The sequence below is a fragment of the Rhinatrema bivittatum genome, chromosome 8 (assembly GCF_901001135.1).
Source record: "Rhinatrema bivittatum chromosome 8, aRhiBiv1.1, whole genome shotgun sequence".
Classification (NCBI taxonomy): domain Eukaryota; kingdom Metazoa; phylum Chordata; class Amphibia; order Gymnophiona; family Rhinatrematidae; genus Rhinatrema; species Rhinatrema bivittatum.
Genome location: NC_042622.1, coordinates 153,200,142 through 153,214,270, shown reverse-complemented (window position 1 = coordinate 153,214,270; position 14,129 = coordinate 153,200,142). Strand labels below are relative to the sequence as shown.

Here is a 14,129-nt window from a genome sequence, read left to right as displayed (position 1 = left end):
TTGGGATGAGTGCCACAGTGACATCATGCTCTTCACTTTTGAAATGCAGCACAGTGCCCCTCATTCATTTGTCTGGTCCTCCATCACTACAGCAGAAATTTGACTTTTTCTCTCTAACTTATTTTGCAGAAGCGGAAGGTGGAAGTGGTTTCCCCAGCAACACTGGTTTCTGCTGCCCCGGATGCCCCACAGGCCTTAGTCTTTCCACAGGTGAGATTTGGTAGACTGGGCCCCAGTGTAAGGAAGGGGAAGGTACACCAGTACAGACCCGCATAGACAGCTTGGGGACTGGAACCATGGAGGGTTCAGCTCCTTCCACAACATTCACCTTTAATTACTGCATCACGTGTGCAGTGTGTATCTAGGATTTCAGTTGAGCACTTGGCTAGCAACTAGTGGTAATCGAGCCTCAGAGTTTGCTAGAGATAATGTTGATCCTCTTCTACATATAATGCACAGAGATTAGCCAACACAACAAACTTTCATTGCCCTAGCAGACAAGTGGTTGACCACCATTATTGGCCCAGCTGCACTGTCAAGTGGATCCAGGTGGCTGTATCAATAGCATTGGTGCCTCCCACTGAGCCAGTGAGATGCCAGATCGCTCTTCAGTTTTCTCTGCTACTGTAGCACAGTTGCAAGCAAATGCTAGTCCTGACTGTGCCCTTTCAGCAGTGAGGCATGAAATGATCTGTGTTTCATGTGCATGTGAGAGAGATGCTAGGATGTGCTCACCCTCTCCCCATCTCCTGTCAGCAGTGAGGTATGAGTCTGTCTGTGTTACACATGCATATGTGATAGGCCGTGCTCAGCACCTACCAGCATTGAGTCATGAGAAGTGATAGGCTGCGGTTACCCCTTTCCAGCCATGAGGCATGAGTTGGTCTGAGTTACACGTGCATATGGAGAGACAAGCTATGCTTGCTGCTTCCCCACCTAACCACTATTTTCTATCAGAATGGTTCTGCGAGAAGACCCATGGCGGCTGTCATAGCACAACCTGGAAGGAAGAGAAAGTCCAGCTGCTTGGGCACAGATGAGGTGAGTAGAGGGACCGGGCTTGGAGAAGGGGATCTTGCTCTGCATATAGGGGGAAGATACCACGGACTTGTCACCGTCAAGTTTGAGTTTCTTGAGATACTTTGAAACATTGAAAACTAGTTAGCTATTGAAGGATTTCATGCAGACACACTAGATAGGCCATATCGTCTTTTTTTATTTTTATTTTTTTTTATTTTTTTGCTATCATGTTTCTTTGTTTCTTAAGAGAAACATGTTAAATTACATAGCAGCTTGGGATGTGTGGCAAATTATCAGTCTTTATTATTGTCCTCTCCTGCCCTCAAATTCGCTTCACCATTTTTCCAGTGTCTGCAGCTGATGTGTATTAGAAGCATCTTTAACCAATCAAATGCTGTAGGAGTTTAGTTTATTATCTTAATAATACTGCCTTACTTGTAAAAAAAAAAAAAAAAAAAAAAAAGAAAAATCAAAACAAAGGTGCGCAGGCAGGGAGAAAGCTTTTCCACTGGTCAGAGGTCAAACTGTCCCTGTGCAATATCATTGTTTTAAAGTGGTCAGGGCTTCCCAACCTGTCCTGAGGACCTATAGTCAGTCAAGTTTTCATGATAGGCATAGTGAATATGCATTAAAAAAATTAGCATATATTGGATTTCCAGTATATGCAAATTTCTTTTGCATATTCATTATGAATATCTTGAAAATCCAACTAGCTATGGAGTCCTCAGGACAAGTTTGGGAAAACCCTGCACGTCCACTTCCCAACTGGGAAATAATCCCAGTTTGTCTCTTGCCTTGTCTGGGGAATGGCTGATTTCTGGTAGGTTATTTATGTTTTTGTTTTCTACATTTTTTTGAGGTGACATCGTTGTTCCACCTGTACTAAACATCTTAGCTGCAGGGCATGCTGTGACACATTACTGAAGGGAGTGGGTGGGATTTCTTTGGGCCCAAGCATGTTCTGCTCTTTTATGCTTCCAACTCAATCAGAACTGGGCTACAGTGCCATGAATCTTCTTTCACAGCTACCTGTATTCCTCCGCTGAGCCCTGCCATCACAGTGACAGCCCTGGCCAGGGACCACTAATTACAGCTACAGTGGACCTCTGTAGCATCAGGAATCAAACTCAGGTCTTTCACATGGCGGCGCACAGCACTGTCCCTGAGCCACTGAGCTGGCTGTACATCAGAATGTGTTAAAAATTTGCAGCCTGAATGCATGCCAAAGTTCATTTGACATTTCTGCATTTGGGAAGGTGAAGGAGTACTGAGGCCAAGCTCTTCAGATGGGGGATGGGGGGGGGAGGTGTGGGAAAGGAGGGAAAGAAGTATGAGCTCAAGACATAAGCCACTTTCCTCTTCCAACTCCCTTCGGTGGCTGCTGAAAGGTGCGGGTCCACAGAGTTCAGGTAGCTGATAGATTCCAGAAGAGACATAAGTTTTATTAAAGCCCCGATCTCTGTGCCCACATTTGCCAGGGGCTTCCCTCCCCAATCCTGTGGCAAATATGGTTTCTGTAATGCAGGACTTCATCTTTTAAGGATGCACAGGTAAGTACTGACCTTACCCAGCATTTACCTTGTGCTGATACAGAACTATCTAATTTTCTCTGTCAACAAATAGGGCTGAATTAGCTTTGACACATAGATGAAATCATGCAATGGAGCCAATTGGTCCCTTCTTTTTTAACTCATAGACCTTTTATTGTACTGAGTGTAAGCGGGCATTGCCTTGTGAGCCTCCTCAGTCTTTATTTGTCCAATAATCAGCATGTGTACCTTAATCCCTTAATTTTTTTTAAGTGATTTTCCTAGTGTGTAGCAGATGGACTCAGGACCAATGGGTATAGTGTACTCCTATTAGCAGTTGGAGACGGATCAGATTTCAATCTGACGTCAGCCCCTAGTACATATACCCCTGCAGGAAGTGCAGCTCTTCAGTATTTTCCGTCTCCATAGCAGTTAGGGACTATCTGCACGCTCTCGCAGCATTTGAACCAAATTCAAAGAAGAAAATCAAATTTTAAGGGGAAACCTACCTGAAGATGAGCCCCACTCTCCTGCGGTGACACCCTTGGGTCCCTCCCCCAGTTGAGATTCCCAAGGTGATTTCCGTGGTCCCTCGGAGGTGAGCCTCGGTCCGGCGGCTGAATCGTGGCAAGGACCTAGCCCCCGATCCTCGGGCACGGCTGAGAGGCAGCGGGTGCACCCCTCGAGCACGGCGGTGAAGGTATTTGCCCTCTCCTCCCGCAGCCAGAGACTGCTCGGGACGAAACCGGAAAGCGCCGAAGACAAGGTAAGGTAGAAAGCTTCTGTTTGAATCCGGTCTCAGAGGATCGAGGAGGAGCACAGGTCACCGATCGGAACCAGTGCCACCGGGTTGATCTGCCCTAGTAGGGCCAGGCCCTGGCTATTTTCCTAGGGTCTACCCACGTGGAGACCCTCTGAGGACCCTCTGAGGAGGTCGCCATATTGCCAGCGTGCTTGCCATCGCCATCTTGGCTCCATTCGCCGCACTGCCCGCCATTTGACCCGAGCGCACAAACCGAGCTAAGTGCACAAAAGTCTTGTGCGCATAGACCTACGCACACATAAAACCTTGCGCGCATAAGTTGCACGCACAGAGCCGGGCGCATATCTATGGCTAGGCGCATATCTGCGCGCACAACTCAGGCGCACTGGAGCGCACAAGAGCTTACGCGTCGGCAGAAATGGCACCTCCAGAAACTGGAATAAAAGCTCAAGGCCTCTGCCCAGCATGCCACATCAGAGCAGCACAAAGTGAGGAGGCCGACGCCCTGTGCACACACTGTGAGGAGGCCTTGGGAGATCCAGGTCAGGGCCAGTCCCACCCAGGGCGCAGTACTAGCTCCTCAGAGGGTACCCCGGACCTAGCAGGTCCCAGTGGGTCCTCCCCACAGACGGGGACCCCCAGGGAACCCACGCCCCTCAGCTTGGACCCAGCGTTGATCTCATGGGTAGAGTTATTCAAGGGGATTCACGCCTTTGTTAAAATGCAAATTGAACCTCTGGCTGATCAGCCACATGCTCCACTGGAGGACCCTCATGCCCCAGGACCTTTGAGGTCTAGGCACAGGCTTCCACTACCCAGAAGCCCCACCTATGGGGACACTGATATCTCCGAAGAGGAAGCCGAGCCCCTAGAGGAGGGGGAGCTCCCCCCGGGGACAGAGCCACACCGGACCATGAGAGCTCCCGGACCTCATATCCCAATGTCTTACGGAGCTCGCTATCCTGGGCCCAGGCACCTCGGGGGAACCTAGAACGAACCCCCTGCTGGAGGGCCCTTTGCCAGACTTCTCGTCCTTTTCCTCTCTTACAGGCGACACAACAGCTAATTGACATGGAATGGAATGCCCTGGAGTCCACATTCAAAGGGGGACGAACCTTGGCAGCCATGTACCCCCTGGACCCAGCGACCAAAGAGCTGCTGGCATGCCCAAGAGTGGATGCCATAGTCTGCACGGTCGCTAAGCGCACTGCTATCCCAGTGGAGGGAGGAGCAGCGCTCAAGGATGCACATGACCGGCGCCTGGAATCCATCCTAAAACAGTCATTTGACGTTGCAGCCATGTCCCTTCAAATTGCGGCCTGCTGCACCGTGGTGACACGTGCCTGCTTATCACAAACCAGGAACAACACCCCGGGAAAAGACATGGAACCAGCAATATCACTCCTCGCTGACGCTGTCTCCGATCTAGTGCGCACAGCAGCCAGAGGAGTGTCATCTGCAGTGGCGGCCAGGAGACAACTCTGGCTTCGAAGCTGGTCGGCTGACGCCTCTTCCAAGACGCACCTCACAAGGATGCCCTTCAAAGGATCCCTCCTGTTCGGCAGCGAACTAGAGAAACTGGCCAACAAATGGGGCGACTCCCTATTACCGAGCCTGCCGGAAGATAAGACGAAGAGAAACCAACGTCCCTTCCCCAGGTCCGCCAGGGGCAGAAGCTCACATTGCTTTAACCCTTACAGGAGCAACTATCAAGCGCCCCGCCCTACAGGCAGGAACCAGTCCTTTCGGAGCAAGCACAACAAGAGGGGAGCCAGCTCGGGGACAGGCCCCAGCCGACCCATCCAAGGGAGGAAGCCATAGGGGGCAGACTAGCCCTATTCTACCGCAGATGGGTCGAGATAACTTCGGACAAGTGGGTCCTAGCTATCATCCGGGAGGGGTACTACCTGGATTTCCTACGAATCCCCCTGGACAAGTTCGTGGAATCCCCCTGCCACGAGCCCCTCAAGAAGGCTGCAGAGGAAGCTACACTGTCCAGACTTCTGGCCCTTGAGGCCATAACACCGATGCCTCCACAAAAAATAAATAGTGGACATTACTCCATTTACTTTATCGTACCCAAGAAAAGAGGGTACATTCAGGCCCATCCTGGACCTCAAGTCGGTCAACCACCACCTAAGGATCCCCCGCTTCCGCATGGAAACCCTACGATCCGTTATAAGTGCAATACAACCAGGAGAGTTCCTCACATCCCTGGATCTTTCGGAGGCCTACCTACACATCCCAATTCATCGGGAACACCAGCGCTACCTATGTTTCAAGGTCCTGAATAGTCACCATCAGTTCCGGGCACTATCCTTCGGGTTAGCCACAGCACCCCGGACGTTCACCAAGGTAATAGTAGTGGTGGCGGCAACACTGAGGAAGGAAGGACTCCTCGTTCATCCTTACCTGGACGATTAGTTGATCAGGGCAAAGTCACCGGAGGAAAGCCACTAAGCAACCAGCAGAGTCATAACGCTACTGGAAAGCCTAGGATGGGTGGTCAACACAAACAAAAGCTCCCTACAGCCCTCACAGTCGCTGGAATACCTAGGAGTCTGATTCGACACCAAGGAAGACAAGATCAGCCTGACCTCCACAAGGAAATCAAAACTGTGGAACCAGCTGCAGACCTTGCTGAACGATCCTCGTCCCACAGCATGGAATTATCTTCAAGTCCTCGGGCTGATGGCATACACACTGGAAGTGGTGCCATGGGCGCGAGCCCACATGAGGCCCCTACAGCGCTCACTTCTATCACAGTGGAACCCACGGTCTCAGAACTACACCGTACGCCTACCACTCCCGGGCAGAGTCCGGACCCAGCTATGGTGGTGGCTGCAGACCAGCCACATGAGCCGGGGATCAAGACTGTCATCCCCAACCTGGACCCTGCTCACCACAGATGCCAGTCTACGCGGATGGGGAGCACACTGCGAGGAGTTAACCGCCCAAGGGCAGTGGAACGCAGAAGAGGCGGGCTGGAACATCAACCGCCTAGAAGCGCGAGCAGTCAGACTAGCCTGTCTGTGGTTCGCCCACAGCCTTCGAGACAAAGCGGTCAGAGTGATGTCGGACAACGCCACGACAGTGGCCTACATCAACTGACAGGGCGGAACCAGAAGCCAACAGGTGTCCCTAGAAATAGACCTCCTGATGGCGTGGGCGGAAGCAAACCTCCAGGAGATCTCCGCCGTCCACATCGCCGGGAAAGCAACATCACGGCAGACTTCCTCAGCAGAAAAAGTCTAGACCCAGGAGAATGGAAGCTGTCGTCCACAGCCTTCAAGATGATAGTGAATTGGTGGGGGACCCCAGACATGGACCTTCTGGCAAACAGATCCAAAGCGCAAGTATCCAGATACTTCAGCCGCAGGCGGGAACTGTAGTCCCAAGGGATCGATGCCCTGGTACAGAACAGCCTGCCAGTATTCTTCGTCTCCAGCATATGGTGGATGTACATCTCCCCACTGGGGATTGCTTCATTTTAAGAAAAGGAGAATTAAACAAATAAATTAGCCCTGCTCTCCTGCAGTGATACCAATTGAGCCCTCCCACAGTTGAGAATTCCTGAGGTGATTTCTGTTGTCGCTTAGATGAGTGCCTTGGTCTGCTAGCTGTTTCAGCCAGCGTGTACTTAGCTGCTTGAGCAGCTGAAAGGCAACAGGTGCAGGTACCAAGCACGGCGGTGACTTCCCAAGCCCTCTCCCCCCGCAGCCGGAAACCTTCTCTGTACTCAGCCAGGTAAGGCTGAATTCCAGTAAGTTTTTTTTTGAAACAAAAATACTTACAGAGACTTAGAAGGAAGGGCTTCTCCTCCTCTGGTCTCCGTACTCTGCGAGCCAGTCCAAGGGGGGCGAGGGACATGGGCAGCCTGGCAGGTTGAGCAGCCTCATTTGGCTAAGCCCCACTCTAAGGCCTTTCGCTGCTAGCTACATGGTAGGTCGCAATGGATTTTCATACACTTCTAGGGCTGCCCTCTACAGGATTGTCAGGCCGGTGGGCGCATCTAGCTGTGTGTGTTCAGTTTTTGGTTGCACAGCCGGGCCTTTTTCTGTGCACCCACGTTAAGTGGTGCTTGCATCTGTGCACAGGTGTCCTGTGCACTTATTTTTTTGACTGCCTAGGTGTGTGTGCCTAAGTTTTAGCCGCATAATTTTTGAGCGCCTAGTTGGACGCGAAGGTAAAAAAAAAAAAAAAATCTAACAGCTAGACACACGGTTCTGGCCGCTGCTCAGTGCAGTGTCAGCCATAATGGCACCTGTATCCAAGAAGCCTAAGCGCTTTTCTCTTTGCTCTGCTTGTCATATTCGATTGTCTGAGCCAGGAGTGCCCGCTGAATTATATCAGCACTGTTTGGAGGCTCAGGGAGAATTGTCGTCCTCTGATTTCACTAAAGCCTGGTTCTTCCCAGCCAGATGTGGGTCTGGGTAAAAACGACTCAGGTGGGTCGCCTGGTTTTGGAACTTTCCTAACTGGTTCCTCAGCAGGGGATGGTAGCTCAGTGAGTACCCCTCAGGTTCCTCTGGGTCTGGATACCCCTCCTTTTTCATGGGTAAATATTTTCCAGGGGTTGCAATCCTTCCTTCAGGCGCAGTCCTCAGCTCTATCCAGTGCTCCTTGGCTGGAGGAGCAGGTGGGAAGGTCGCCTGGGCCTTCTTGGCCGGACTACTCCTAGAGTGGCAGCAGAACCTCTGGATGGAGATCCGGATGGCATGGATGAGGACACCGATCCTGCTTCTCCTGAGGATGGGGAAATCCCTCCCGGATTAGAACCATATAGAACTATGTTACAGTTCTTTCATAAAGAGGAACTGCTGGCTCTGATTTCCCAGACCTTGAAAATGCTTGGAGTTCCTGGGGCAGATTCGATGTCTGAGCCGAAAAATCCCATTTTGGTTTCCTTGCGTAAAGCCTCTTGTTTTTTCCTCGTGATGGAGGCCATTCAAGAATTGATTGATCTTGAGTGGGGCACCCCGGAGGCTAATTTCAAAGGGGGTTGGATTTTGGACAGAATGTACCCTCTGGATCCAGTGGTAAGAGAGTACTTGCATTTTCCGAAGGTAGATGCACTCATGTATACAGTCTCTAAGCAGCCATCTTTTTTGATTCGCTTGGAGATCCATATAGAGTGGTTGACATTGGAAAGGAGCTTCACATTTTTCAGATAAGTCCCCTTGATGCAGGAGGTCCAAAACGCCAGCTGACATTGGGGTTTTTGTATGTCTTCTATCACGCTGTTTTTTCTGAGTATTATACTTATAGGTGTTTTTTTGTGCATTAGAAAAGTACTTGAAAAATTGATTAGACTCTGAATACTGTCATTTTTATATGCTTTTTGGATGAATGATTGAAAGGTCTGGGCTACCACCTTATAGATGGTCTTGCACTTGTTCCTGGCTTGCTGACAGCCTTATATACTGTTAAGTAACTTTCCACCATACATTACACGTGATTCCTTTGGTCCCTATTTGATTTTTGGCTGTGAGATAGGTTCCTGTGGGTTCTTTTCTATTAGCAGTCTCTAAGCAGAGCACTATTCCTGTTGAAGGAGGAGTGGTCCTGAAGGATGCGCATGATAAGAAGATTGAGTCTATTTTTAAGGAAGCATGTGAAGCAGAGGCAATAACCTTGCAGATAGCTTCTTGTTGTTCCTTGGTGGCTCGCTCGTTTGCTTCTCTCCCAGGAGATCAGTGACACTGAGGTGAACTCCAGGGCAGTTACGGAGCCTGCTGCTGCTTCCTTTTTGTCCTGCAAGACTGGTCCACACCTGCGGGATTCCCCTGCTTGCCAGTGGGTGGAGGCAGAGAACTTTTTTCCATATTCTATTTTTTTTGCTTATGTCACTCACACTATATATTCTGGGATAGGCAGTTATGGAGCTTGCTGCTGCCTTCTTGGCAGATGTGGGCTGTGATTTGGTCCACACGAAATCTATGAGAAGTAGAGAGATAGTGGATGCCTTCCCAAGGGCTGTGCTCATACAAATGGCAATGGATCCCACGAGGGAGGATGTAATTCTTGACCTAGTGCTTACAAATGGGGATAATGTCTGGACAGGTGCCCACCTGAGTACACGTGATCATCAGATGGTATGGTTTGATATTGCGAATAAGATACAAAGAAGTCACACGAAGAATCGAGTTTTGAATTTCAAATATACCGTCTTTGACAAAATGGAGATGTACCTGGAGGAATAGCTAGAAGACTGGGAGAAAATGGGTGAGGTGGAACAACAGTGGGCTAAATTAAAAGGAGCTATTACAAAGGCAACAAATCTATATGTTAGAAAAGTAAACAAAAACTCAAGGAAAAGGAAACCAATTTGGTTTTCAAAGGAGGTGGCTGCAAAAATAAAGGCAAAAAGATCAGCCTTCAGGAAGTATAAAGGATCCCAAAAAGAAGAACACAGGGCACAATACCTGGTGAAAATGAGGGAGGCTAAGAAAGAAATCAGAAAAGCGAAAGGTGAAGCAGAGGAAAGGATTGCCCAACAGATAGAGAGGTGACAAAACATTTTTCAGATATATAAGAGAAAGAAGGAAATTCCGAAGTGGTACAGTGAAATTGAAAGGTGACGAGGAGCAATGTGTTGAGACACAAGGAAATGTCGTAAATATTAGACAAATACTTCAGTTCGGTGTTCACTAAAGAAGACCTTGGAGAAGGACCTTTGCTGGTTGACAAGACTGTAGAAGGGAATGGGCTAGATACAACTCCTTTTATAGAAAAGTATGTATGGGAAGAGCTGGGAAAACTGAATGTGGACAAGTCCATGGGGCTGGATGAGGTACATCCCAGTATACTATGAAAACTCAGAGATGTCCTGGCAGGTCTGCTAAATGACCTGTTCAGAAGATCCTGGAAACAGGAGTGGTAACACAAGATTGGAGAAGAGTGGTTGAAGTCCCTCTTCATAAGAGTGGTAACGGAGAGGAGGCTGAAACTACAGACCGATTAGCCTCATGTCAGTGATGGGAAATTAATGGAGACACTGCTGAAAGAAAGGATACTGAACTATCTTTAAATCCAGTAAGTTGCTGGACCCGAGGCAGCATGGATTCACCAGAGAAAATTCCCATCAGACAGATCTGATTGATTTTTTTGATTGAGTGACTTTATAATTGGATCAAGGAAGAGCACTTGATGTCGTCTACTTGGATTTCAGCAGATCTTTTTATACCTTCCCACATAAGAGGCTTGTTAACAAAATGAGAAGCTTCAGAGTGAGCGCCAAGGTGGTAGCGTTGATTACAAACTGACTGATAGGAGACAGCATATAATGGTAAATGGAACCTGTTCTGAAGAGAGAACTGTGTTAAGTGGACTACCACAGGGATTGGTATTGGGACTGCTTCTGTTTAATATCTTTGTGAGCGACATTGCAGAAGGGATAGAAGGTAAAGTTTGTCTATTTGTGGATGATACCAAGATCTGCAACAGATTGGACACAACCTGAAGGAGTAGAGAGAATGAAAAGTGATTTATGAAATCTTTGAAAAGTGGTTGAAGATTTGGCAGCTGGGATTCAATGCCAAGAAATGCAGTCATGCATCTAGGATACAATAATTCAAAAGAGCTGTATGTGATTTTGGAGTGGGGGGGGGAGGCTGATGTGCACGGACCAAGAGTGGGATCTTGGGGTGATAGTCTCTGATGATCTGAAGATGGCAAAGCAATGTGACAAGGCGATAGCTAAAGCCAGAAGAATGCTGGGCTGTATAAAGAGAGGAATAACCAGTAAGAAAATGGAGGTGGTAATGCCCTTGTATAAGTCCTTGGTGAGGCCTCACCTGGAGTACTGTTCAGTTCTGGAGCCCTTATCTCAAAAGGGATAGAGACAGGATGGAGGCGATCCAGAGAACAGTTACCAAAATAGTGTGGGGTCAGTATCAGAAAACCTATGAGGAGACACTGAAGGATATGAATATGTATACCCTGGAACAGAGAAGGTACAGGGTTGATATGATAGAGACCTTCAAATACCTGAAAGGTTTTAATGATGTACAAACATCAAACCTTTTCCGTTGGAAAGAAATCAGCAGAACTAGGGGTCATAAAATGAAACTCCAAGGAGGACGTCTCAGAACCAATGTCAGAAAATATTTCTGATTGTTACCAGCATTAGTAGCATGGGATCTATTTAATGTTTGGGTACTAGCCAGGGATTTGTGACTTGGATTGGCCACTACTGGAAACAGGATACTGGATTTGATAGACCCTTGGCCTGACCCAGTATGGCATATCTTATGTTCTTCATGGAGAGGGTGGTAGATGCCTGGAATGGCCTTCTGGAGGAAGTGGCGAAAACCAAAACAGTGAAAGAATTCAAAAGGGCATGGGATAAACACTCTAAAGGATGAAAACGAAGAAAAGCGTGCATGGAGTAACTTGCTGGTGCAGCGGTTACTACTCTTAACCAATAAGCCTCAAAACTGTTGATGCAGCTCTATCTCGGCAGGGGGAAAAGGGGAATTGGATTCATACAGCGACCAAAGAGGACCCCGAATTTTATGGTCTGGGGAAACAAGTATAGGGTTAACTTGCTGATGCTGTGGTTATTACCCTTAACCAATAAGATTGATAATTTGCAAGTCAAACATTGCTTTCTGCTTCAATGGCAAGGAATAACAGGGAATTGGATTCAACAGCAACCGAGGTCCCTGTCTTTTATAGTGTGGGAAACTGATAAGCATGCAGTAACCTACACAGCGCAGTAGATACTACCATAAGCTTGTTGGACAGACTGTATAGACTATTTAGTCTTTTTCTACCTTCATTTCTATGTTTGTGTGCCTTGCTTCTGAAGGATGTGTATGCCCACATTACCCTTCCATCCTTCCCACTGGCATTAATTTAGCTTTGTGGTGGAATCCTCTCACTACCAGTACCAGGTGCTGTCCAGGTGCTCTCGTTTGGTCTCTCAGCAGCACAGAGGGGCTTTTCCAAATGCCTAGCTGTAATAGTGCATCCGCCTTCAGGGCATCCTTGTTTTCCCTTACCTGGTTGACAGACTAGTGACTGCAACAGTCTAGGAAGGAGTATTAACCTTCCTCCTACAATCCTAGGATTCCTACTAAATTTTAAAAAATTGACCCTGATCCCCTCTCAGAAAATCAAATTCATCAAGGCATGGATAGACTCTCTACAAGAGTGTTTCTTCTGATATATTGAGCAAACATTCTCAGATCCCTAGGCTATTTATTGGTGAACAAACAGCCAGGGAAGTGCTGGGCCACATGACAGCACCGGTTCCTGTAGTATTGCTAACCCACCTCCATATATATCTCCTATAATGGGGCCTCCACTCTCAATGAGATCAGTTAACTCAGCCCTTGGCGACTTTAGTGTATATCTCACAGAAAATGCAGCCAAGAGTTCTGGTGGCTAGAAACCCACATTTTACAGAAGGAAGCTCCTCTATGTCCTACTACCTTATGTTTATTTAAAAGAGTTTTCATATTCATTAATTAGCATTGTGTGCTTTGTTAGCAGGATAAAGGTTTAGTTGCTTTATCTCCAGCAATACAAATTCTTCAGGTGCATTTAGCATTGTATCTATGTAAACCTCCTAAGAGTTTTTAAATTTCAAAAGGGACCTATTGAGAGAACCAGCAAGACGTCTCTCTCCTGTTTTCCTGATATTGACCTTTTTTTTTTTTCTTTTTACCTATGCCTCATATGAAATGGAAAGCCAAGCTAAGGAAGAGCCTTGCTAGCTCTCCCTTGCTGGAGAACAGTCAGCCACGGAATGCCAGGCATAACGGGTGAGAATGCCGCTGTAGAGATGGGCTGAGAGCGAACACTGTCTCCGCTGGCAAAGGCCATCTCTTTAACCTCTGGAGCACTGAACACGCCAACCGCCCCTTCTCAAGGCCTCTTACTGTTACCGGACAGATCCTCGCGCCCCCCCCCCCCCCCCCCGGAAGTAATTCAGGGGGATTTGAACATCAATTACAAGGTTAGAGAAGGGGTTGGACTCTCAGCTAGTGCCGCTGAAGGGGCGTGACTCACGACTGTTTGTGGTGGAAGTTTTCCTGAAAATTTGGACTCTGGTTCAACTATTTCTGCCTTGAAGCTGGTCTCCTTGGATGCTGCTAGTGGAAGCGATGCAGTGAATGTTATTTCTTTTTTTTGAAGGGGTTAATAAACGTGGATAAAGGTGAACCAGTAGATATAGTGTATTTGGATGTTCAGAAAGTGATTGACAAAGTCCCTCATGAGAGGCGTCTAGGAAAGCTAAAAAGTCATGGGATAGGAGGCGATGTCCTTTCGTGGATTACAAATTGGTTAAAAGTCAGGAAACAGAGAGTAGGATTAAATGGTCAATTTTCTCAATGGAAAAGGGTAAACAGTGGAGTGCCTCAGGGATCTGTACTTGGACCGGTGCTTTTCAATATATTTATAAATGATCTAGAAAGGAATACGACGAGTGAGGTTATCAAATTTGCAGATGATACAAAATTATTCAGAGTAGTTAAATCACAAGCTGATTGTGATACAGTAAAGGAGGACCTTGCAAGATTGGAAAATTGGGCATCCAAATGGCAGATGAAATTTAATGTGGACAAGTGCAGGGTGTTGCACATAGGGAAAAATAACCCTTGCTGTAGTTACATGATGTTAGGTTCCATATTAGGAGCTATCACCCAGGAGAAAGATCTAGGCATCATAGTGGATAATACTTTGAAATCGTCAGCTCGGTGAGCTACAGCAGTCAAAGCAGACAGAATGTTAGGAAAGGGGAATGGTTAATAAAACTGAAAATGTCATAATGCCTCTGTATCACTGCATGGTGAAGACTGCACCTTGAA

General features: G+C 47.7%; 1 protein-coding gene across 2 annotated transcripts in view; it reads left to right on the top strand.

The window, feature by feature from the left end:
- Positions 1-14,129, top strand: part of KAT5 (lysine acetyltransferase 5) — a 177,105-nt gene that overhangs the window by 75,088 nt on the left and 87,888 nt on the right. For both annotated transcript variants that reach the window (XM_029614310.1, XM_029614309.1), the window contains 2 exons: positions 130-210; positions 958-1,041. In XM_029614310.1, the coding sequence (XP_029470170.1) occupies positions 130-210; positions 958-1,041 (165 nt within the window). The remainder of the gene's footprint in view (positions 1-129; positions 211-957; positions 1,042-14,129) is intronic.